The 25,757-nt window shown below is 48.2% G+C and overlaps 1 protein-coding gene across 1 annotated transcript in view; it reads right to left on the reverse strand.

Annotated features, from left to right (window-relative positions):
• LOC311139319 (copine-4-like) overlaps positions 1-25,757 on the reverse strand; it is a 79,784-nt gene that overhangs the window by 13,943 nt on the left and 40,084 nt on the right. Inside the window, exons 3-7 of the mRNA XM_084174198.1 lie at positions 16,549-16,632; positions 16,362-16,451; positions 9,694-9,792; positions 7,199-7,285; positions 1,118-1,177 (exon numbers count right to left, since the gene is read on the reverse strand). Of these exons, the coding sequence (XP_084030324.1) occupies positions 1,118-1,177; positions 7,199-7,285; positions 9,694-9,792; positions 16,362-16,451; positions 16,549-16,632 (420 nt within the window). The remainder of the gene's footprint in view (positions 1-1,117; positions 1,178-7,198; positions 7,286-9,693; positions 9,793-16,361; positions 16,452-16,548; positions 16,633-25,757) is intronic.

Raw genomic sequence — 25,757 nt, forward strand, 5'->3', positions numbered from 1 at the left:
AGTGTCACCAGCAAAGCACCCCCACACCATAACACCTCCTCCTCCATGCTTCACGGTGGGAAATACACATGCGGAGATCAACCGTTCACCAACACCGCTTCTCACAAAGACACGGTGGTTGGACCAAAGGACAGATTTCCACCGGTCTAACGTCCATTGCTCGTGTTTCTTGGCCCAAGCAAGTCTCTTCTTCTTATTGGTGTCCTTTAGTAGTGGTTTCTTTGCAACAATTCGACCATGAAGGCCTGATTCACGCAGTCTCCTCTGAACAGTTGATGTTGAGATGTGTCTGTTACTTGAACTCAGTGAAGCATTTATTTGGGCTGCGACTTCTGAAGATGGTAACTCTAATGAACTTATCCTCTGCATAGAGGTTACTCTGGGTCTTCCTTTCCTGTGGCGGTCCTCATGAGAGCCAGTTTCATCATAACGCTTGATGGTTTCTGTGACTGCACTTGAAGAAACTTTCAAAGTTCTTGACATTTTCCGTATTGACTGACCTTCATGTCTAAAAGTAATGATGTACTGTCATTTCTCTTTGCTTATTTGAGCTGTTCTTGCCATAATATGGACTTTTACCAAATAGGGCTATCTTCTGTATACCACCCCTACCTTGTTACAACACAACTGACTGGCTCAAATGCATTAAGAAGGAAATAAATTCCACAAATGAACTTTTAACAAGGCAAACCTTTTAATTGAAATGCACTCCAGGTGACTACCTCATGAAGCTGGTTGAGAGAATGACAAGAGTGCGCAAAGCTGTCATCAAGGCAAAGGGTGGCTATTTGAAGAATCTCAAATATATAATATATTTTGATTTGTTTAACACTTTTTTGGTTACTACATGATTCCATATGTGTTATTTCATAGTTTTGATGTCTTCACTATTATTCTACAATGTAGAAAATAGTTTTAAAAAATAAAAATAAAAACAAAAAAAACTTGAATGAGTAGGTGTGGCCAAACTTTTCATTGGTGCTGTACGTCACCCAACTAAAAAGATAATCATGAGGGCAGTGACATTTTTAAAGTCATTTGCATATTGTGTGGATTTGAATACATTTTGGCATCCTGTGTGTGAATGTGTGAGGCATGCATGTCAGTGTGAACTCACTGTAAACTGGATCTGACAGCCTCCCATGATGTAATCCAGGAATGAGTGCATCTTGATGATCTGTGGATGGGAGACAGCAGTTGAGGGCGGGAGAACTCAGCTATCCACAGTGAGAATTGGCTCCAATGACTTGAGGATGACATGATGGACACAGTAACTGACCACTTAGGAGCATCTTACCCTTTATTCCAGCCTATTAGAAAGCAGCTGGTGTAGCATGTTAGCCATTAGCTTTGAGACAGCAGCTGGCTGTGTGAGTTCTCCATTATGTCTCTCTTACAACTGGTGTCACATGTTGGCCAGTGTTGGGAAATACCAGAGAGGAAGAGGCAAAGCGAGAGGATTTACTCCGGCCCAAAATCTGTGTGCGTGAGATAAGCCTTTTTTGTATGGAGGTCTATGACAGCATGTCAAATTACGAGAGGCTTATTTAATCTAACAGAAGTTAAATAATGTTTAGGCTGTTACAAATGTACTGATATAAGTGGATGCACGTGGCATTCCGGCAACTTTGAGAAAGACGACTTAGTTGTGCCTGTTGTTCACGCGTGTATCTGCCCTCTCATTAGCTAGAATGGTCCCACCTGATCTCGCCTCCTCCAACCTGCCTTCCATCTTTGAGGACATGTCTTACCTTTGTTAGAGCGGTCACTCGACTATCTTCTCAATATAATAGATAATCTTGGGAAGTAGTAATCTGCCAATAAAGACACTGAGAAAGGCCAGCACTTATTTAATGGGAATCTGTCTGCATTTAAAAACAACATTAGCTATTCCACGGTGTGTCCATACAGACATAGTTGTCCCTAAAATGACACTAATTTTAAGGCTTGTGTTTTTTTTTTTTTTTACATATTGATAGCCCGAGTCGTTCAAGGAATTCGGGACATGGGTGACTAGTTAACGTTAGTTTGGCTCTCTCTGTGTGTTCGTGCCGTGAAAGGAGGGGTTCTTCTTTGTCTGAAAGCAATGGCTAGCTAGTTTGCTAACTATTCTAGCTAACTAACTGGCTGAATAAGTTGACGACGGACTCGCTCAAGCTGTCGGGACTAACCCACAACGTTAGACACGGACACGAACGATCTGCTTGCGTGTTGATACACTGGTGGTTTGTTGTCGCCGAGTATTGGCGCTAAACCGTGTTGTTGGAGACCGGCATGCTAGCTGGCTGTGGCGTCTTATGACGAGGTGCCCGGACGTTTTTCACGGAATAATACTGCACCTAGTTAGCTAGCTGAATAAACTAAGTTAGTCTATTCCTAGAAAACATTGAACCGCTGTAGTTTACAACAATTATAATTTCTGAGGTGGAAGTTGGGAGAGTTATATTTGGGAGTTGTGGTGAGGGAGGCCCCGCTCTCTCCTTTCCCAGATGTTTAGTTCATTTCATTCCGATCTCCTCTGCATTATTGTAGCCATCTGCTGCAGCCTGTCAACTATGCCTCTGCCTATCCCTGTTCTCTCCTCTCCGCACAGGCTACACAAACGCCTCACACCGCGTGGCTGCTGCCTCTCTAACCTGGTAGTCCCTGCACGCACGACCCACGTGGAGTTCCAGGTCTCAGGCAGCCTCTGGAACTGCCGTTCTGCTGCCAACAAGGCAGAGTTAATCTCAGCCTATGCTACCCTCCAGTCCCTCGACTTCTTGGCGCTGACGGAAACATGGATTACCACTGAAAACACTGCTACTCCTGCTGCTCTCTCCTCGTCTGACCATGTGTTCTCGCATACCCCGAGAGCATCTGGTCAGCGGGGTGGTGGCACAGGAATCCTCATCTCTCCCAAGTGGACATTCTAAATTTTTCCCCTGACCCATCTGTCTATCTCCTCATTTGAATTCCATGCTGTCACAGTCACTAGCCCATTTAAGCTTAATATCCTTGTCATCTATCGCCCTCCAGGTTCCCTTGGAGAGTTCATCAATGAGCTTGACGCCTTGATAAGTTCCTTTCCTGAGGATGGCTCACCCCTCACAGTTCTGGGGGATTTCAACCTCCCTACGTCTACATTTGACTCATTTCTCTCTGCCTCCTTCTTTCCACTCCTCTCCTCTTTTGACCTCACCCTCTCACCATCCCCCCCTACTCACAAGGCAGGCAATACGCGTGACCTCATCTTTACTAGATGCTGTTGTTCTACTAATCTCACTGCAACTCCCCTCCAAGTCTCCGACCACTACTTTGTATCCTTTTCTCTCTCCCTCTCCTCCAACACTACTCACTCTGCCCCTACACAGATGGTAATGCGCCGTCGCAACCTTCGTTCTCTCTCTCCCGCTACTCTCTCCTCTTCCATCCTATCATCTCTTCCCTCTGCTCAATCCTTCTCCCTCCAATCTCCTGATTCTGCCTCCTCAACCCTCCTCTCCTCCCTTTCTGCATCCTTTGACTCTCTATGTCCCCTATCCTCCCGGCCGGCTCGGTCCTCCCCTCCAGCTCCGTGGCTTGATGACTCATTGCGAGCTCACAGAACAGAGCTCCGGGCAGCTGAGCGGAAATGGAAGAAAACTAGACTCCCTGCGGACCTGGCATCTTTTCACTCCCTCCTCTCTACATTTTCTTCATCTGTTTCTGCTGCTAAGGCCACTTTCTACCACTCTAAATTCCAAGCATCTGCCTCTAACCCTAGGAAGCTCTTTGCCACATTCTCCTCCCTGCTGAATCCCCCCCCCCCCTCCCCCCTCCCTCTCTGTTGACGACATCCGATCCTCGTTTGTTAAGTCAAATGACACTGCTGGTCCTGCTCACACTGCCCTACCCGACTTGTGACGGCAGGCCGCCCAACAACCTGCCCGCTTAACCCTATCCCCTCCTCTCTTCTCCAGACCATCTCCGGTGACCTTCTCCCTTACCTCACCTCGCTGATCAACTCATCCTTGACCGCTGGCTATGTCCCTTCCGTCTTCAAGAGAGCGAGAGTTGCACCCCTTCTCAAAAAACCAACACTCGATCCCTCTGATGTCAACAACTACAGACCAGTATCCCTTCTTTCTTTTCTCTCCAAAACTATTGAGCGTGCCGTCTTTAGCCAACTCTCTTGCTATCTCTCTCAGAATGACCTTCTTGATCCAAACCAGTCAGGTTTCAAGACTGGTCATTCAACTGAGACTGCTCTTCTCTGTGTCACGGAGGCTCTCCGCACTGCTAAAGCTAACTCTCTCTCCTCTGCTCTTGTCCTTCTAGACCTGTCTGCTGCCTTTGATACTGTGAACCATCAGATCCTCCTCTCCACCCTCTCCGAGCTGGGCATCTCCGGCGCGGCTCACTCTTGGATTGCGTCCTACCTGACCGGTCGCTCCTACCAAGTGGCGTGGCGAGAAGCTGTCTCCGCACCACGTGCTCTCACCACTGGTGTCCCCCAGGGCTCAGTTCTAGGCCCTCTCCTATTCTCGCTATACACCAAGTCACTTGGCTCTGTCATATCCTCACATGGCCTCTCCTATCATTGCTACGCTGACGACACACAACTAATCTTCTCCTTTCCCCCTTCTGATAACCAGGTGGCGAATCGCATCTCTGCATGTCTGGCAGACATATCAGTATGTATTATTTTTTTATTTTTTTATTTCACCTTTATTTAACCAGGTAAGCCAGTTGAGAACAGGTTCTCATTTACAACTGCGACCTGGCCAAGATAAAGCAAAGTAGTGCAATAAAAACAACACAGAGTTACATATGGGGTAAAAAACATAAAGTCAAAAATACAACAGAAAATATATATACAGTGTGTGCAAATGTAGCAAGTTATGGAGGTAAGGCAATAAATAGGCTATAGTGCAGAATAATTACAATAGTATTAACACTGGAATGCTAGATGTGCAAGAGATTATGTGCAAATAGAGATACTGGGGTGCAAAAGAGCAAAATAAATAACAATATGGGGATGAGGTAGTTGGGTGGGCTAATTTCAGATGGGCTGTGTACAGGTGCAGTGATCGGTAAGGTGCTCTGACAACTGATGCTTAAAGTTATTGAGGGAGATAAGAGTCTCCAGCTTCAGAGATTTTTGCAATTCGTTCCAGTCATTGGCAGCAGAGAACTGGAAGGAATGGCGGCCAAAGGAGGTGTTGGCTTTGGGAATGACCAGTGAGATATACCTGCTGGAGCGCAGACTACGGGTGGGTGCTGCTATGGTGACCAATGAGCTAAGATAAGGCAGGGATTTGCCTAGCAGTGATTTATAGATGGCCTGGAGCCAGTGGGTTTGACGACGAACATGTAGTGAGGACCAGCCAACAAGAGCGTACAGGTCACAGTGGTGGGTAGTGTATGGGGCTTTGGAGACAAAACGGATGGCACTGTGATAGACTACATCCAATTTGCTGAGTAGAGTGTTGGAGGCTATTTTGTAAATGACATCGCCGAAGTCAAGGATCGGTAGGATAGTCAGTTTTACGAGGGCATGTTTGGCAGCATGAGTGAAGGAGGCTTTGTTGCGAAATAGGAAGCCGATTCTAGATTTAACTTTGGATTGGAGATTCTTTATGTGAGTCTGGAAGTTGAGTTTACAGTCTAACCAGACACCTAGGTATTTGTAGTTGTCCACATACTCTAGGTCAGACCCGTCGAGAGTGGTGATTCTAGTCGGGTGGGCGGGTGCCAGCAGCGTTCGATTGAAAAGCATGCATTTAGTTTTACTAGTGTTTAAGAGCAGTTGGAGGCTACTGAAGGATTGTTGTATGGCATTGAAGCTCGTTTGGAGGTTTGTTAACACAGTGTCCAATGAAGGGCCAGATGTATACAAAATGGTGTCGTCTGCGTAGAGGTGGATCTGAGAGTCACCAGCAGCAAGAGCGACATCATTGATATACACGGAGAAAAGTGTGGATGGATGACGGATCACCACCTCAAGCTGAACCTTGGCAAGACGGAGCTGCTCTTCCTCCCGGGGAAGGACTGCCTGTTCCATGATCTCGCCATCACGGTTGACAACTCCGTTGTGTCCTCCTCCCAGAGTGCGAAGAGCCTTGGCGTGACCCTGGACAACACCCTGTCGTTCTCCGCTAACATCAAGGCGGTGACCCGATCCTGTAGGTTCATGCTCTACAACATTCGGAGAGTACGACCCTGCCTTACACAGGAAGCGGCACAGGTCCTAATCCAGGCACTTGTTATCTCCCGTCTGGATTACTGCAACTCGCTGTTGGCTGGGCTCCCTGCCTGTGCCATTAAACCCCTACAACTCATCCAGAATGCCGCAGCCCGTCTGGTGTTCAATCTTCCCAAGTTCTCTCACGTCACCCCGCTCCTCCGCACACTCCACTGGCTTCCAGTTGAAGCTCGCATCTGCTACAAGACCATGGTGCTTGCCTACGGAGCTGTGAGGGGAACGGCACCTCCGTACCTTCAGGCTCTGATCAGTCCCTACACCCAAACGAGGGCACTGCGTTCATCCACCTCTGGCCTGCTGGCTCCCCTACCTCTGCGGAAGCATAGTTCCCGCTCAGCCCAGTCAAAACTGTTCGCTGCCCTGGCACCCCAATGGTGGAACAAGCTCCCTCACGACGCCAGGACAGCGGAGTCACTCACCACCTTCCGGAGACATTTGAAACCCCACCTCTTTAAGGAATACCTGGGATAGGATAAAGTAATCCTTCTACCCCCCCCCCCCCCTTACTCCAACCCTCCCCCCCTAAAGAAAAAAATAATTAATTAATAATAATAATACATTGTAAAGTGGTTATCCCACTGGCTATAAGGTGAATGCACCTATTTGTAAGTCGCTCTGGATAAGAGCGTCTGCTAAATGACGTAAATGTAAATGTAAATGTAAGGCCATCTGTGGGTTCAGCAGATGGAATAAATGTCATATTAGTCAGATTCCATCTGATCACAACCTTCCTTCACATCCATAACAGCAACAGGATGATAAATGTTCTAGAACCATCTGCCAATCAGACTAAGACATCAGGTTAGAGAAAGTGGTGGGTGGAGGAAGGAAGGAACGAGTGTGTGAATATTAAGGAGACAGAGAGAGAGAGAGAGAGAGAGAGAGAGAGAGAGAGAGAGTGAGAGATAGAGAGAGAGAGAGAGATAGAGAGCGAGAGAGAGAGAGAGAGAGATTGAGAGTGTTGTGAATCACCTTGCACTGATTGAGAATGACGATACCAGAGTTCTTGTAATTCTTCTTCTTGATCTGATACTTGGGGTTTATACACTCCCATTGGACCTGTCATTGATCAAATCAAAAAACAAGTGAGACCAAAAACCACAATAAGTATAGTATCATCCTTACAGTATGTGACTTGGTAGAGGGAGACTGACTGTGCTAAACAGAGATTCAAAACATCATAAAAAAACGACAGATATTGAAAGACTATATCGTCCCACTGGATAACATGGAGCCATGGTAGTGGAGGCCAGACAATGGAGTGAAATACAACAATACGATCCACAGCAATGAGAGGTGGCAAGGAAATGGTACTGTAGAGCGTGCTAGGGAGAATAATTAGCAAAGCCAAGCAACAACAGCCTGAGGAGGTTTGGTTTCTGGGTCGTTTGTTCGTCACTAATGAGGGGAGCATTATCCATTCATGACTGTACAGATTAGCCCAGTCATTTCAATCTGCTGCTCAAAAACAGAAAACAACTCCTGTGTTAAAATCTACCACCTTTCCTCTAAGAGTCATGGGAGAGAAAAACTAAATATCAGTCACCTAATCGTCTCAGGGACAGTCTGTCCGTGCTGTTCTCAGTCTTTCACTTTAGCTTACAAAACTAATTATATAACCATTATCGTAAAAGTGGACACCCAACTAGTTGCAGCTCCATGAATGATTGACAGATAATGGGTAAAAAAAACGAGATATCGCTATCAGCCAAATCACTGGTTTCAGTAGGAGTCAGCACTCCTTGTGTATCCTATATGTGGCATTGGAATCGAATGGAATGGGCCTTACTGTAACGGGTTTAATGCCAGCAGGTTCTGCGGTCTTCTTAAATTCCATGAAGGAGCCAATTAGTGGTGTGAACGGCCTTTAAAAGCTTGCTGCGTTTGAGGCCCGAGCACCGTAGGGTTTATTTAGACTACGAAGCGAGCCACGTTGTAATATAATTAGCCCAGATGCCTCAGCCTGGAGCTCCTTCTGTGTGCTAATGAAGACACAGCTGTCTGCCTGGGCACAGGGCCGGTCGGCGTGATGAAGGAGAGCTGTCCAGTGATGTATGGCCGTACGGGTTGTCGCCTGTCATCTTCACCGAGAACGCCTGTTAATTAAATGCATTTGTTCTTGTTCTTGTTCCAAGGGAAGCTGTTCTGTTTGCAAAACTCTGGACACTAGGCAAATGCCTTTAAAAAGAAAACACTAGCACATGGCTTAAACCAAAAGGCATTATGCAGAACTCATAAATACCAAACATAAAACACAAAAGTCTTACAACAGTCTCCTCAAACTGTCTCTTTAAGTGGTGATGAAGGCTGATCTCTATTAAAAGAGTAATCTTGAAGACGGGGTAAAAAATAAATCTGTCTATATCAAAGTGCCATCAAGTGAAACCAAGTTAAAGTACCCTTTGACCTTTCAAACATCACTGAGGGTCATGGCTCAACGGAAAAGTGTTAACGGAATCTTTGGGATGTCCCAAATATGATGTCATCCCATTGAAGTTTAAATTTAAAACGGTTAAGGTAAGGGTTAAGGTTAGGGTAAGGTAAGGTAAGGGTTATGGTTATGGTTATGGTTAAGGTTAGGGTGAGGGTAGGGGTTAAGGTTAGGGTTTAGGGTAGGGACGTCCCAAGGATCCCGGATAGCACTAACCATGGCTCAATGGATCCATTTCCAAGCATTCTGAGCTGGAAGGAAACGGCAAGGATTCTTTCCCAAACACACCAGGCAGGACAGAACTTTCACTCTCCCACACTCTTGTCCTCCATACAGTGAAGGAGAGAGTGCTGATTTCTGAATTACACCGGCACAGAGGGAGAGAAAGAGGAGACGGTGGCTACCGGATGGTGGGGAGGCTCCTGGTTGAGAGAGATCCATTGTCATTTGTTTGGTTTTTCTTCAGGCTTCTGTCCTACTCTTCCCTGTGGAGCACTGATATATCCTCAGTACCCAATGAGATAAGTATCTCCTCCAGGAGCCCCAAATGGCCCCAAATGGCCCCCAGAGAGAGGAAGCTAGCCTCTGGTCACATCCCCCAGAGAGAGGACACTAGAAAAACCTGGAGTTGGATGAAAACAAATCTTCGGTCGGCGACCAACATGAGCTCTGCCTCTCTAACCCACTTTCTCTCTGCTCTCCCACATCCTCTGGAGAGACATACTTTCCAATGAGTACAGAACCATATCAGAGTCTGATTCCTACAGTCTGATAAGTCTTAGGTATATAATAATTACCATGTTTCCAGATGAGCTAGTAAAATGAGTAGGTAGATGCACACCCCAAAAATGGTTTGTGACTTAATTTTTTTAATTTTTCTCATTCGACAAATTCCAGATGCTACAAGCATGATGATAATGAAAACATATGGAGGCGTCTAGAAATGATCATTTTACAAACCTGATTGATGCCCTCGCTACCTAAAAAAAAAAAAAAAAACTCACTTATAAACCCACACAACACCTGTACAGCCTACCTGTCTCCCATCCATTGCCCCTCTCATCTCTTTGAATGTGGCCTGATATTCACCAATAAAGTCGTGCTTCCCATTGGAGTCCCAGTCCCACACCGTGCACTGAGAGAGAGAGAGGGGAGGGTGGGGGAGAAAGAAGAGGGAGAGAGAGAGAGAAGAGGGAGAGAGAGAGAGAAGAGTTGGGAGTAAAGAGAGAGAGAAACAGTGATTACAGTTAATGATCAAATACTATGGTGTCAACACGAACGTATCACCTAATCTATCTGTGAATACTGCAGTAGAACAAGATGACCAGACAGAATGTGACCAACTATGTGGTGACATGTAGATTCTGGCATGGATGAAAGCACCTCCTCTGGTGTTCATACTCATTACAACTCACTGGGACCAGTTTGAGAAAACTAGAGCAGACTCCCCTGCGACGCTACACCATTAATAAATCAGTAAGGGGACATTACTGGAGTGATCAAAATTGTATGGTCTCATGAAATATGGATTTGAGGATGGGAAAGAAGGCTTTTGACGTAAGAGAGAGAGAGAAAATTGAATTTGTGTGTGTGTGTGTGTATGTTTATTTTGTTTAACATTATAAATGTTTCAGATGTTAAATTAATTACTACACTTTAATTTTTAAGCCCACATTTTATCATAATTATTTATAAAAATATCTGTCAGCGGTATTTTGTGGAGGGGGAACACTAACTGGACCTGCTCCTCCTTAGTAAGTGGTTCCTTCCAAGATGCACCACCGAGCAAAGATATGCTAGGCAGGAGGCTAGATACTCTTGTGCATGCAGACAGTATCGTCAGTGGAGGAGGAGAGAGCGTGTCGAGTTACACGCACAGTGTTTTATTTGATTTTAGCTGCCGGTGATGGGCAGGACTCGCAGGAGGTATGTTTGTAAATGTATTTGATCAAGCTATGTAGCCTATTGATGCCTTCTTGATGAATAAATAAAACCAAAATATTTTGTTATTTCTCTGTAATACCAGCCACCTAGCAATTTTATGAAGTTGGCTTTAGCTAGCCAGCTAGATAGGTTCCCAATCTCCCAACCTCATATCTATGTAGCTACCAAGAAGCCATTGCAGGCTATCAGTGAAGTCACTTGTCTAACTATCTTAGCTGGCATGCATGCTGGCAAGGTTGCTGGACTTTAAACAAAATGTTGCTTTAATTCTTGGGTGCATTCAGAAAGTATTCAGACCACTTGACTTTTTCCACATTTTGTTACGTTACAGCCCTATTCTAAAATTGATTAAATTGTATTTTTCCTCATCAATCTACACACAACACCCCATAATGACAAAGCAAAAATAAGTTTGTAGAAATTTTTGCAAATGTAGTAAAAATACAAAACTGAAATATGACATTTACATAAGTATTCAGACCCTTTCCTCAGTACTTTGTTGAAGTACCTTTGGCAGCAATTACAGCCTTGAGTCTTCTTGGGTATGACGCTACAAGCTTGGCACACCTGTATTTGGGGAGTTTCTTACATTCTTCTCTGCAGATCCTCTCAAGCTCTGTCAGGTTGGATGGGGAGCATCGCTGCACAGCTATTTTCAGTTATTTCCAGAGATGTTCAATCGGGTTCAAGACCGGGCTCTTGCTGGGCCACTCAAGGACATTCAGAGACTTGTCTTGGCTGTGTGCTTAGGGTCGTTGTCCTGTTGGAAGGTGAACCTTCACCCCAGTCTGACGTCCTGACCACTCTGGAGCAGGTGTTCATCAAGGATCTCTATGTACTTTGCTCCGTTCATCTTTTCCTCGATCCTGACTAGTCTCCCAGTCCCTGCCGCTGAAAAACATCCCCACAGCATGATGCTGGCACCACCATGCTTCACTGTAGGGATGGTGCCAGGTTTCCTCCAGACGTGATGCTTGGCATTCAGGCTAAAGAGTTCAATCTTGGTTTCATCAGACCAGAAAATCTTGTTTCTCGTGGTCTGAGAGTCTTTAGGTGCTTTTTGGCAAACTCCAAGTGGGCTTTTATGTGCCTTTTACTGAGGAGTGGCTTCCGTCTGGCCACTCTACCATAAAGACCTGATTGGTGGAGTGCTGCAGAGATGGTTGTCCTTCTGGAAGGTTCTCCCATTTCCACAGAGGAACTCCAGAGCTCTGTCAGAGTCACCATCGGGTTCTTGGTCACCTCCCTGACCAAGGCCCTTCTCCCCCGACTGCCCAGTTTGGCCGGGCAGCCAGCTCTAGGAAGAGTCTTGGTGGTTCCAAACTTCTTCCATTTAAGAATGATGGAGAACACTGTGTTCTTGTGGACCTTCAATGCTGCAGACATTTTTTGGTACCCTTCCCCAGATCTGTGCCTCGACACAATCCTGTCTCGGAGCGCTACGGACAAAACCTCATGGTTTGGTTTTTGGTCTGACATGCCTTGTCAACTGTGGGACCTTATATATACAGGTGTGTGCCTTTCCAAATCATGTCCAATCAATTTAATTGACCACAGGTAGACTCCAATCAAGTTCTAGAACCATCTCAAGGATGATCAATGGAAACAGGATGCATCTGAGCTCAATTTAGAGTCTCATAGCAAAGGGTCTGAATACTTATGTAAATAAGGTATTTCAGTTTTTTTTTTTTTTATAAACTTGTTTTCGCTTTGTCATTATGGGGTATTGTGTGTAGATTGATGAGGAATTTATTTTATTTAATCCATTTTAGAATAAGGCTGTAACGTAACAAAATGTGGAAAAAGGGAAGGGGTCTGAATACTCTCCGATTGCACTGTATATACCAGTGTGGCAGTTGTACTAAAGGCATAACATTTCTTAAAGAATCAATGTGCATCATTAATTAAAATGACATTTGAACAGGTAAAGAGGTATGCTTAGATAGCATATGCAGAAAAAAAAATATATATATCCCTTCTTCTTTTCACTTTTTTTTTTTTTTTTACATAGAATTAGGCGTAATGATTTTGGCACGAGGATTGCAGGAACAAGCTGTTTCAGTTGTTTGAAAAATGCAAAATCCTCAGAATTCCAATCAGCCCCCCTTCATCCTCACGTACCTCTAAAATAATGGGTGCATGACGCCCCTGTGTGTGTGTGTCCTGGTTTCACATGGATCATAGATAAATAAACTGACCTCTGACCTTCATTTGGCCATTAGCTATGCTGAACATTCATCTATGATACACATTCGCTACAGTGGCCATTCCAGGACAGTGGCCTTGTGTCAGAACTGTGGCCTAGCAACGTGTCAGAACTGTGGCCTTGCAACGGGTGTCTATGTCTGTTTAATAAATGTGTGTGTTCGATTAATGCTCTTGTATTATACAGTGTGTGATAATGAGGTTAACCTGAGCTAACATTAACAGCATCTTGTGAAAAGTCCAATTGGAGTGGAAGACATTTTATGATCCATTAAACCTAGAGGCATATTAACTCCATGGAGAGTCATTCACTATCACTGCTTTTGACACCCACACACACATCCAACCACACCCACACACACATACACCCACACCCACCCACACACACCCACCCACCCACACACTTCCACCCACACTCCTAACACACATCCACCCACACCCCACACACACTTCCACCCACACCCCTAACACACATCCACCCACACCCCACATACACTCGGTCATGCTTAAGTGGATATTATGGCATGGAAATCTGACACTGGATTAAGGGGATCAGAAGTATTTTGACACATGCTTATCGGCCTTCCGCATCTCTCTCCACAGCAACCCCACTTTCCCTCCTTAAGTAACCATGAATAATGCAAGGACAAGGGGGTCATTTCCCTTTAAAGGCCCTGTCTCTCAGCTCCATCCAGATATCCCACCAGGTAGATGGTGAGACTCTTCATTGCATGGGTTTGGCAATGAGGGCTAAATTGGTGTCTTTTCTGCACGATTCTCTTTTCCTCTGGTATAGGTCAACAGATTGGGTAGCTGTCCAATTAACTAGAAGGGATATTCAGGGGGCAGGGAGGTTGAAGGGGAGGGCGGGACTATCAGTGGAGTTTCATCCAAAACCATTAGCTTCCCCCATTAACTAGACAGTGCTAGAAGAGCTGGGTCATATGGAAACTGCTTCCATTTTAGAACACTGACATCATCTACTGTATGGATTCTAGAGGTTTATATTCTCAACTCAAGTGTGTAGTTAAAATGACTAAATAACTTCAAAGAACTTCTCACATTTCAATAAGATGCTATCTATGACTGAGACCCAAAGGAAGAGATAGGCCTACCGCTCTCCTTTCTAAGCATTTACATACTGTCAATGTGTTAGTTTAGCTGAGCATTCCATCTCACAGATTTGTATCATTTAACATTACTTTTAGATAGCCCTGGCTGGCAAAGGTCTTCGTTTTGTGTTAGGAGGGTGTGGCTGAATATTATCTGTCCATTGATGGTTGTTGGGAACAATGCTCTTTGCTGCACGTTGATGTGTCTGTGCTTTCCAGGAATGACACCGTTGGGTCCAATAGTCACCAATGCCAGCCGTGCTTCAACTATAATGTTCCCTGACATGTTCTAAATGAGCTACCATTATGATGCTACCATTATGATGCTACCATTATGATGCTATAATTATGATGCTACCATTATGATGCTACCATTATGATGCTACCATTATGATGCTACCATTATGATGCTAATAATAATAATAATAAAATGCCATTTAGCAGACGCTTTTATCCAAAGCGACTTACAGTCATGTGTGCATAAATATTTACGTATGGGTGGTCTCGGGATCGAACCCACTACCCTGGCGTTACGAGCGCCATGCTCTACCAATTGAGCTACAGAAGACCATGCTAGAATTATGATGCTACCTTAATGATGCTACCATTATGATGCTAGAATAATGATGCTACCATTTTGAAGCTACCATTATGATGCTAGAATTATGATGCTACCATTTTGATGCTACCATTATGATGCTAGAATTATGATGCTACCATTTTGATGCTACCATTATGATGCTACCATTACGTGCTGTGATGGTGCCAGTAGGCAAGGCAGCATGGGACTCAGGGACTCTCCCATTAGTCCCCTTTTAGCAGAATGCATCATCATATCCCACAGGGTGGTCAATCCCAACAGACATACAGGAAGCGCTTTCCCTGAAACCACTGGTTATTAAGCAGTCGGTCTGTATCCTTTCAATACTTATTTCAAAAAGGTTTTGAGATACCGTAGGTGCTGTTAATATTGGTAGATATTGGTAGAGCAGCTGGTAGAGCACGGCGCTTGTAACGCCAAGGTAGTGGGTTCGATCCCCGGGACCACCCATACACAAAAAAATGTATGCATGCATGACTGTAAGTCGCTTTGGATAAAAGCGTCTGCTAAATGGCATATTATTTATTTATATTATTTAGTAATGTGGTCAGACAGTTTCTTAGCCATCAACATTTAAATGCGAATGATCTCTTTAGCTCCATGTCATTTCCTGCCCTGGGGTTAATCACTGTTGGCTCCACCAACACACCTCCAACCCTACAGTGACCTCATCACTTGTAACCCCTAAAGGGCACCACCGTGGCAACCAAGATTGAGATCTTGGGATGAAGAGGAGAGGTGCTCTTGGCAACATGGAGGGATTGGGACAAGAGGTAGGTGGGAGGGGAGTTGAGGAGGGGGGCGGTTGAAGAGTGGCGTTGAGAGCTTAACCTCCTCCCACCTCAGCACCACCCTCTCTATCTCCTTGACTGGAGAGGTTAAGAGGGAGGGAATGAAGAATAGAGGGAGCGAGAGAGAGAGAGAGAGAGAGAGAGAGAGATAGACTCAGTGCCCCTAAACACAATGAGCCACTGCTGTTGCCTAAATGTTTAATGAGAAAGTCTTATTTGTTTAGAGCAGGCCCTTGAGGCGCCCATTAGACTAACTGTAGTTTAATGATTTAGTAATGCCAGGGAGTTAGAAAGGGGGAAAAAGGCAATAATACACACACACACACACACACACACACACACACACACACACACACACACACACACACACACACACACACACACACACACACACACACACACACACACACACACACACACACACACACACACACACACACACACACACACACACACACACACACACACACACACACAAGGCCATAAAGGAAAAGGGGAAAGATGCAGACAATGTGAGACAGTGGGAAGGGGGGCTGAAAGAGAACATGAGAGGGGTGAAAGAGGAGGAGTTATAAAGGTGGTGGGGGCGGGGCGATTGAGAGTCTCTCTCTTTCCACTCCCCTGGTCTAATAGACATTCTGTATGATCAGGCCAAGCCACAAATGACTAGTCTATAGAGCCCTCAAACTCAACTCTGGACCTCCAAGCCAGTTCCACTGCATTTTTTCATTGTCCCCCTCTAATCAGGGACTGATTTAGACCTGGGACATCAGGTGGGTGCAATTAATTATCAGGTAGAACAGAAAAACAGCAGGCTCTGGACCTCGTAGGGTCAGAGTTGAATAACCCTGCTATAGAGTATCTCCTTCCTCCCTAGTCCAGCCCTCCCTTCTGACTTTAGTAGACAAACCTCTTAAAAGATTTAGGCACTGGTGCTGACATCAGTGTTGCTCACCTGCCAGTCAGTCCGCCACCGTGGCAAAGGTGCTCAATCAGGTCCCCTGGGCTGGCAAGAAGAGATAGAGCTATACACAGACACCCACACCTATACCTTTAGAGGCCGGTCATGGTCTCCACTGCAGAGGGAATTCAGGGAGGTCTTGAAGGTTTTCCACACCGGGTTAAGGTTGTTCATAACAGTCTGTGAGTGAAACATGAAAGAGAAAAGTCAATAAGCTAAAGTAATTGGATGGATGGATCCGTTTTAACAGAATGACTAGTTCAAGCGCTGGCCTTACCTCTGTTCTGTGCACAAGCTGTAGCGTGTCGTCATCGTTTATCCTGAAGATCTCCAGGAAAGGATCTGATTTGCTAAAAAAGTCCTGCGCAGAGAGATACACAGTGGGCTTCCAGAAATACATCAACTACCATCTTAATGCCATGCTGAGGTATTGCCTCAGTTCCCTCCCAACCTTTTTGGACCTAAAACTGTCAAAGTGGTCAATAAAATACCTAACGTTGTTGTCAGGGAGATGGTTGCCCTGTTGTCTAAAGTCATGCATTTATCAATGTCAACAATACACTGAGGTCCTCTACAAACTCTCCTGTATGTGCATAGGCAATTTACATGGAATATACTGTATTTTATACATACAATATACTGAACTGACATCTATCTAACTCTCTGCCACTATATCTCTTTCCTGAGAGGCTGGTGTCTCTCATTCCTGTTCAATGATTCATTGAGCTGAGCTGTGATGCAATCTGTAGGAGGGTTATCTGTGGTAACTCCCTAGACGGGTGCCAAATTGCTGCACAGCTAAATTAGCTGAAGAAATACAGTACCTCATAGAGAGGCATAGAGAGGCTGAGGCTCATATACAGTATACAGACACCTTTCAAATTGCACTGGGAAGTAGAAAGTCACAGATTGTTCTCAACACGTTTGGACAACAAGTAGAAACGTCAAATTGCAGATAGCATAACTCCTCAACATCATGACAGGGTTATTTCTGACCATGTAATCAGGAAACAGGGGCCAGAAATTGTCATGAGATATCCTGGTCTCTGTTGTATGGTTATGCACACCTGATACCTGATCCTAATACTACAATCAACTTGACTGAATGCTCTAGGAGAAAAAAATCCAATTTTATTTGCCACATGTGCCGAATACAGCAGGTGTAGACATTACCGTGAAATGCTTACTTACAGCCCTTAACCAACAATGCATTTATTTTTTAATAAAAAAGTAAAATAAAACAACAACAACAAAAAAGTGTTGAGAAAAAAAGAGCAGAAGTAAAATTAAATAACAGTAGGGAGGCTATATACAGGTGTCACGGATTCAGCCGAGGCTGCCCCTCCTCCTTGCTCGTCACCGGAGTACTAGCAGCTACCGATCTATGTTTCTATGTTTGACTTGTTCTGTCTTGATTGGTTACACTTGTTTCCCATTATGTAGTATTGTCTTCCATATTTAACCCTCTGTCTTACACTGTGTGTTGTGTGTGATTGTTATTGTTATCGGCAGTCGTTAGTGTGCAGGTTATTTCCTCCCTGTGTGGAGATTGTGTATTCTCAGATTACTTTCTAGTAAAGTACGTTTTCTGATAAGCTCTGTGTCCTGCATTTGACTTCGCCCACCGCATTTCACTGACGCCTTTGACAGAATCACACACCAGCATGGAGTCAGCAGGAGCAGCGGTGCCAGCCGGATCGATGGAGGAACGCGTACAACAACAAGCGGCCATGATCCAGGCTCTCGGCACCGCCATGGAACGTGTGGTTAACACAATGGAGCGATGGGAGAGAGGAGGTCCTCCGATGAGGTCCTCCGAGCTCCTCCGATGACACCACCACCTACATCGATACCCATCGTTTCACCTCCGGGGTTCAGTGGGATTCGGCTCTCACTCCCGAGGGCTTATGACGGCACAGCTGCCGGGTGTCAGGGTTTTCTGCTCCAGGTAGAACTCTACCTGGCAACCATCCACCCGGCCCCCTCGGGATACGAGAGCATGTCCGCCCTCATCTCCTGTCTGTCCGGTAAAGCGCTGGAGTGGGCCAACACCGAGTGGGGGGGAATAGACGCCGCAACTGTAAGCTATGCGGAGTTTACCCGCTGCTTTAGGGCGGTATTCGATCATCCACCAGAGGGGAAAGCGGCGGGTGAGCGTCTATTCCACCTCAGACAGGGGAAGAGGAGCGCGCAGGAATTCGCACTGGACTTTCGGACTCTGGCTGCCAACGCGGGATGGAATGAGAGGGCCCTCATCGACCACTACCGATGTAGCTTGAGGGAGGACGTTCGTCGGGAATTGGCCTGCAGGGACACTAACCTAAGCCTGGACCAACTGGTGGACATGTCTATTCGACTAGATAACCTGTTGGCTACCCGCGGACGTCCGGATCCGGGGCCGTCCATTCCATCCCCCAGCACCTCCGACCCTACCCCTATGGAGCTCGGAGGTGCTGCTATGAGGGAGACCAGTAGAGGGGCCGTCCCCTGCACCAACTATGGCCGCAGAGGACACACTGCTGGTCGGTGCTGGGGAGGGCCTCCTAGGAGTCGAGGCAGTAGGCAGCGCACTGATGAGCCGTTTCAGGTGATTAGGCACCCAACTCACCCAGAGCTCCCTGTTGCGCATATGTGTATGAATGTTGTGTTTCCCGAGTTTTCTCCTCAGTCCCAGCATAAGGCGCTAGTAGATTCAGGCGCAGTTGGGAACTTTATTGATCGTCAGTTTACCCATAAGTTAGGGATTCCTATTGTGCCAGTCGGTGTGCCCTTCCCTATCCATGCCCTAGATAGCCGCCCTTTAGGGTCAGGGTTGATTAGGGAGGTCACAGCGCCTCTCAGGATGAAGACGCAGGAGGGTCATGAGGAAATGATTAGTTTGTATCTGATTGATTCTCCTGCGTTTCCTGTGGTCCCTGGTTAGCTTCTCATGACCCCACTATTTCATGGCAACAGAGGGCTCTCAAGGGATGGTCTGATCAGTGCTTGGGGAGGTGTGTAGGTGTTTCCGTAGGGGCAACTACGGTGGAGAGTCTGAACCAGGTTCCCACCTTGCACATTCCGCCTGAATATGCCGATTTGGCTCTCGCCTTCTGTAAAAAGAAGGCGACTCAATTACCACCCCATCGACAGGGGGATTGTGCGATAAACCTCCAGGTAGTCGCTGCGCTTCCCCGGAGTCACGTGTATCCTCTGTCACAGGAGGAGACGGCGGCTATGGAAACATATGTCACCGAATCTCTGAGACAGGGATACATACGGCCGTCCACTTCTCCTGTGTCATCGAGTTTCTTTTTTGTGAAGAAGAAGGATGGTGGTTTACGCCCGTGCATTGACTACCGTGGTCTAAATCAGATCACAATAAAATATAGCTATCCACTACCTCTGATTGCTAGTATGAAGGAGTCATTGCACGGGGCGCGCTTCTTCACTAAATTGGATCTCAGGAGCGCGTACAACCTGGTACGTATTCGGGAGGGAGTTGAGTGGAAGACAGCATTTAGTACCACCTCGGGGCACTATGAGTACCTCGTCATGCCATACGGTCTGATGAATGCTCCTTCAGTCTTCCAATCGTTTGTTGATGAGATTTTCCGGGACCTGCATGGACAGGGTGTAGTGGTGTATATCGATGACATTCTAATATACTCCGCTACACGAGCCGAGCATGTGTCCCTAGTTCGTCGGGTGCTTGGTAGACTGTTGGAGCATGACCTGTATGTGAAGGCAGAGAAATGTCTGTTCTTCCAAGAGTCCATCTCCTTCCTGGGACACCGCTTGTCCGCGTCAGGTGTGGAGATGGAGATTGACCGCATTTCGGCCGTGCGTAATTGGCAGACTCCAACCACGGTGAAGGAGGTGCAGCGGTTCTTGGGTTTTGCCAATTACTACCTGTCAGAGTGGTGTGTGTAGATGAGTGGAAGGAATCAAGCGCAGGAACCAGGATGACTTCAACCGTCTTTAGTAACGTTCAAAAACACGTGAACAAAATAGTCGCCAACCCAACCGGGTGGCGCCAAACAATTACGCACAAACACAGTGCGAAATACACAAGAAAAGCGCACGCAGTGCGAACTCTCGGGACAAGCAACAACGAGAGAATAATAACCCTACAGAGGCAGTCTGACAATAAACAATCACGCATAACACCTGACCCAAACAAACGAAACTAAATAGGGAACATCATCAAACACAAACAAGGGACAGGTGTTACAAAGAGACAAAACCAAACGAACATGAAACATAGAACGGTGGCAGCTAGTACTCCGGAGACGACGACCGCCGAAGCCTGCCCGAACAAGGAAGAGGAGCAGCCTCGGCCGAAACCGTGACAGTACCCCCCCCTTGACGCGCGGCTCCAGCCGTGCGCCGACCCGGGGCTCGGGGACGACCCGGACGACGCGGAGCAGGGCGTGCAGGATGACCCCGATGGAACTCGGTCAGCAGGGACTGGTCCAATATGTCCCTCCTTGGCACCCAGCACCGCTCCTCCGGACCGTACCCCTCCCACTCCACGAGATATTGAAGACCCCCCATCCGGCGTCTCGAATCAAGGATGGACCTCACGGTGTACGCCGGAGCCCCCTCGATGTCCAACGGGGGTGGAGGAGTCTCCTCAATCTCAAAGTCCTGGAGTGGACCAGCTACCACCGGCCTGAGGAGAGACACATGGAACGAGGGGTTAATATTCTTGTAATCAATAGGTAGTTCTAACCTGTAACTCACCTCGTTCAATCTCCTCAGGACTTTAAAGGGCCCCACAAACCGCCGACCCAGCTTCCGGCAGGGCAGGCGGAGGGGCAGGTTTCTGGTTGAGAGCCAGACTCGATCTCCAGGTGCGTACACTGGCCCCTCACTGCGGTGTAGGTCGGCGCTCGTCTTCTGTCGACGTATGGCACGCTGCAGATGGACGTGTGCAGCGTCCCACGTCTCCTCCGAGCGCCGCACCCACTCATCCACAGCGGGGGCCTCGATCTGGCTCTCATGCCATGGTGCCAGAACCGGCTGGTACCCTAATACACACTGAAAAGGGGTTAGTTGGGTGGAGGAGTGGCGAAGAGAGTTCTGTGCCATCTCGGCCCAGGGCACATATCTCGCCCACTCCTCCGGCCGGCCCTGACAGTATGACCTCAGAAACCTACCCACATCCTGGTTCACACGTTCAACCTGCCCATTACTCTCCGGGTGGTAACCCGAGGTAAGGCTTACCGAAACCCCCAACCGTTCCATAAATGCTCTCCACACTCTGGAGGTGAACTGGGGGCCTCGGTCAGACACTATATCCTCGGGTACCCCGTAATGCCGGAAGACATGGGTGAACAGAGCCTCTGCGGTCTGTAGGGCAGTGGGTAGACCCGGCATGGGAAGGAGACGACAGGCCTTCGAGAACCGATCCACAACGACCAGGATGGTAGTATTCCCCTGTGAGGGGGGAAGGTCGGTAACAAAATCCACCGAGAGGTGGGACCAGGGTCGTTGTGGAATAGGCAGGGGTTGTAATTTACCCCTGGGCAAATGTCTGGGCGCCTTACACTGGGCACACACCGAACAGGAGGAGACATAAATCCTCACATCCCTAGCTAACGTTGGCCACCAGTACTTCGTGCTAAGGCAGTGCACTGTCCGGCCGATACCCGGATGGCCAGAGGAGGGGGACGTATGAGCCCAACAAATGAGGCGATCGCGTACCTCGAGCGGAACATACGTCCGACCCACTGGACACTGAGGAGGACTCGGGTCGGTGCGTAACGCCCGCTCGATCTCGCCATCAACCTCCCACACCACCGGTGCAACCAGACAAGACTCTGGTAGTATGGGCGTGGGCTCAACGGACCTCTCCTCCGCGTCATACCGCCGAGACAGAGCATCTGCCTTCCCGTTCTGGGACCCAGGGATGTATGTGATCTTAAACACAAACCGGGCTAGAAACATAGTCCAGCGGGCCTGGCGAGGATTCAGTCTCCTAGCTGCCCGGATGTACTCCAGGTTACGATGATCAGTTAGAATGAGGAAAGGGTGTTGAGCCCCCTCGAGCCAATGCCGCCACACCTTTAGGGCCTGTACCACGGCTAACAGCTCCCTGTCTCCTACGTCATAATTCCGCTCCGCCGGACTGAGCTTCTTTGAATAAAACGCACAGGGACGGAGTTTAGGTGGAGTGCCAGAACGCTGGGAAAGAACGGCCCCTATCCCGGCCTCTGACGCGTCCACCTCTACCTGGAACGGTAAAGAGGGATCCGGATGCGCCAACACCGGCGCCGAGGTAAACAGGTCCTTCAGTCTCCCAAATGCCCTGTCCGCCTCAGCTGACCACCGCAAGCGCACCGGACCCCCCTTTAACAGAGACGTTATGGGAGCTGCCACCTGTCCAAAACCCCGGATAAACCTCCGGTAATAATTCGCAAAACCCAAGAACTGTTGCACCTCCTTCACAGTGGTTGGGGTCTGCCAATTACGCACAGCTGACACCCGGTCTACCTCCATCTTCACCCCTGACGCAGACAACTGGTAACCCAGAAAGGAGACCGACTTCTGAAAAAACAGACATTTCTCTGCCTTGACATATAGGTCATGCTCCAACAGCCTCCTCAATACTCGGCGCACCAGGGCTACATGCTCTGCTCGGGTAGGACTGTACACCAGAATGTCGTCGATGTACACAACTACTCCCTGTCCCTGCATGTCCCGGAAAATCTCATCGACGAAGGATTGGAAGACTGAGGGAGCATTCATTAACCCATATGGCATGACTAGATACTCGTAGTGTCCGGAAGTCGTGCTAAACGCTGTCTTCCATTCATCGCCCTCTCTAATGCGCACCAAGTTATATGCGCTCCTGAGATCCAATTTTGTAAAGAACTGCGCACCGTGCAGTGACTCCGTCATAGTCGCAATCAGAGGAAGTGGATAGCTGTACTTCACTGTGATCTGATTGAGACCGCGGTAATCAATACACGGGCGCAGACCTCCATCCTTTTTCTTCACAAAAAAGAAACTCGAGGAAGCGGGTGAAGTGGAGGCCCGTATGTATCCCTGTCTAAGAGACTCAGCGATGTACGTCTCCATTGCCTTCCTCTCCTCTTGAGACAAGGGATACACATGGCTCCGCGGGAGAGCTGCTCCTGACTGGAGATCTATCGCACAATCCCCCCGTCTATGAGGCGGCAGCTGCGCCGCCCTAGTCTTACTAAACACCAGTTTCAAATCCTCATACTCGGGGGGAATATGCAGTGCTGTCATTAGATTCGGACTTTCCACCGAGGTCGCCCCTATGGAAACACCCAGACACCGCCCCTCACACTGAGCAGACCACCCTTTAAGAGCTTTCTCTCGCCACATAATAGTAGGGTCATGGGTCATCAACCAGGGAAGACCCAGCACTACCGGATACGCAGGAGAGTCAATCAGATAGAGCTGAATCATCTCCTCATGACCCTCCTGCGCCATCATCTGAAGGGGTGCTGTGACCTCCCTAATCAACCCAGACCCTAACGGACGGCTATCTAGGGCATGAACGGGAAAAGGCTTATCAACTGGAAGGAGGGGAATCCCTAACTCTATACAGAACTGGCGATCTACAAAATTCCCAGCTGCGCCTGAATCTACCAGCGCCTTATGCTGGGAACGAGGTGCAACCTGTGGAAAACAAACAGGCAAGGTTAGGTGCACGACAGAAAGCTCTGGGTAAGTAGGGCGCCTACTCACCTGGGGGGACCCCCCAATGCGTGACCTGCCTTCTCCTTCACCGGGGGACCCTCCCCAACACCTAGCCGCGGTGTGCCCTCCACGGCCACAGTTAGTGCAGGGAACGGCCCCCCTCGGGTTCCTACTCCTCCGTTCCCTAGCGCCAGCACCCCCGAGCTCCATAGGGCTCGGCTCGGAGGTGCTGGAGAGTGGAATGGGCGAACCCCCCCCGGGACGTCCACGGGTGGCGAGCAGGGTATCCAGCCGAATGGCCATGTCGACAAGCTGGTCAAAAGTCAACGAGGTGTCCCTGCACGCCAACTCTCGCTGGACGTCCTCCCGGAGGCTGCAACGGAAGTGGTCGATATGGGCCCGCTCATTCCACCCTGCATCGGCCGCTAGGGTCCGGAACTCCAAGGCAAAGTCCTGGGCGCTCCTCATCCCCTGTCGGAGGTAGAACAGACGCTCCCCCGCCGCCTTCCCCTCTGGTGGATGGTCAAACACAGCACGGAAGCGGCGGGAGAACTCCGCATAGTTAGTGGTAGCGGCGTCCATTCTCCTCCATTCAGCGTTGGCCCACTCCAACGCCTTGCCGGTGAGACAGGAGATGAGGGCTGAGACGCTCTCGTGTCCCGAGGGCGCCGGGTGTACGGTGGCGAGGTAGAGCTCCACTTGCAGCAGGAACCCTTGACACCCGGCAGTGGAGCCGTCGTACGCCCTCGGGAGCGAGAGCCGAATCCCACTGGGTTCCGGAGATGAGGCAGGAGGACTGACCGATGGGGATGGTTCGGTTCGGGGGGGGCGTGGGTACCCCGCTGGTTTCCCATCGGTGAAGAGTGTTCATCACCCCCTCCAGGGCATGACAGACCTGGTTAATACGATCCTCCTGCCCACGAAGACGTTCCTCCATCCCGGCTGTTGGCGCGGTCGCTCCTGCTGATTCCATGGATTTGATGCGTGATTCTGTCAGAGTGGTGTGTGTAGATGAGTGGAAGGAACCAGGATGACTTCAACCGTCTTTAGTAACGTTCAAAAACACGTGAACAAAATAGTCGCCAACCCAACCGGGTGGCGCCAAACAATTACGCACAAACACAGTGCGAAATACACAAGAAAAGCGCACGCAGTGCGAACTCTCGGGACAAGCAACAACGAGAGAATAATAACCCTACAGAGGCAGTCTGACAATAAACAATCACGCATAACACCTGACCCAAACAAACGAAACTAAATAGGGAACATCATCAAACACAAACAAGGGACAGGTGTTACAAAGAGACAAAACCAAACGAACATGAAACATAGAACGGTGGCAGCTAGTACTCCGGAGACGACGACCGCCGAAGCCTGCCCGAACAAGGAAGAGGAGCAGCCTCGGCCGAAACCGTGACACTACCGGAGGTTCATCCGGGGCTTTGGGCACTGCGTTTGCAGTGGTCGGCTGAGGCAGACAGGGCTTTTAGGCATCTGAAGGACCTGTTTACTTCGGCTCCGGTGCTGGCTCATCCGGATCCTTCCTTGGCATTCCAAGTTGAGGTGGATGCGTCCGAGGCTGGGATCGGTGCTGTACTGTCTCAGCGCTCGGGTACGCCACCAAAACTCCGCCCCTGTGCTTTCTTTTCTAAGAAGCTCAGTCCGGCGGAGCGCAATTATGATGTGGGGGACCGGGAGCTGTTAGCTGTGGTTCAAGCCCTGAAGGTGTGGAGGCATTGGCTTGAGGGGGCTGAACACCCTTTTTTCATTTTGACTGACCATCGTAACCTGGAGTAAATCCGGGCGGCGAGGAGGTTGAACCCTCGTCAG

The sequence above is a fragment of the Coregonus lavaretus genome, assembly GCF_964263955.1.
Source record: "Coregonus lavaretus genome assembly, chromosome: 13".
NCBI classification, from domain to species: domain Eukaryota; kingdom Metazoa; phylum Chordata; class Actinopteri; order Salmoniformes; family Salmonidae; genus Coregonus; species Coregonus lavaretus.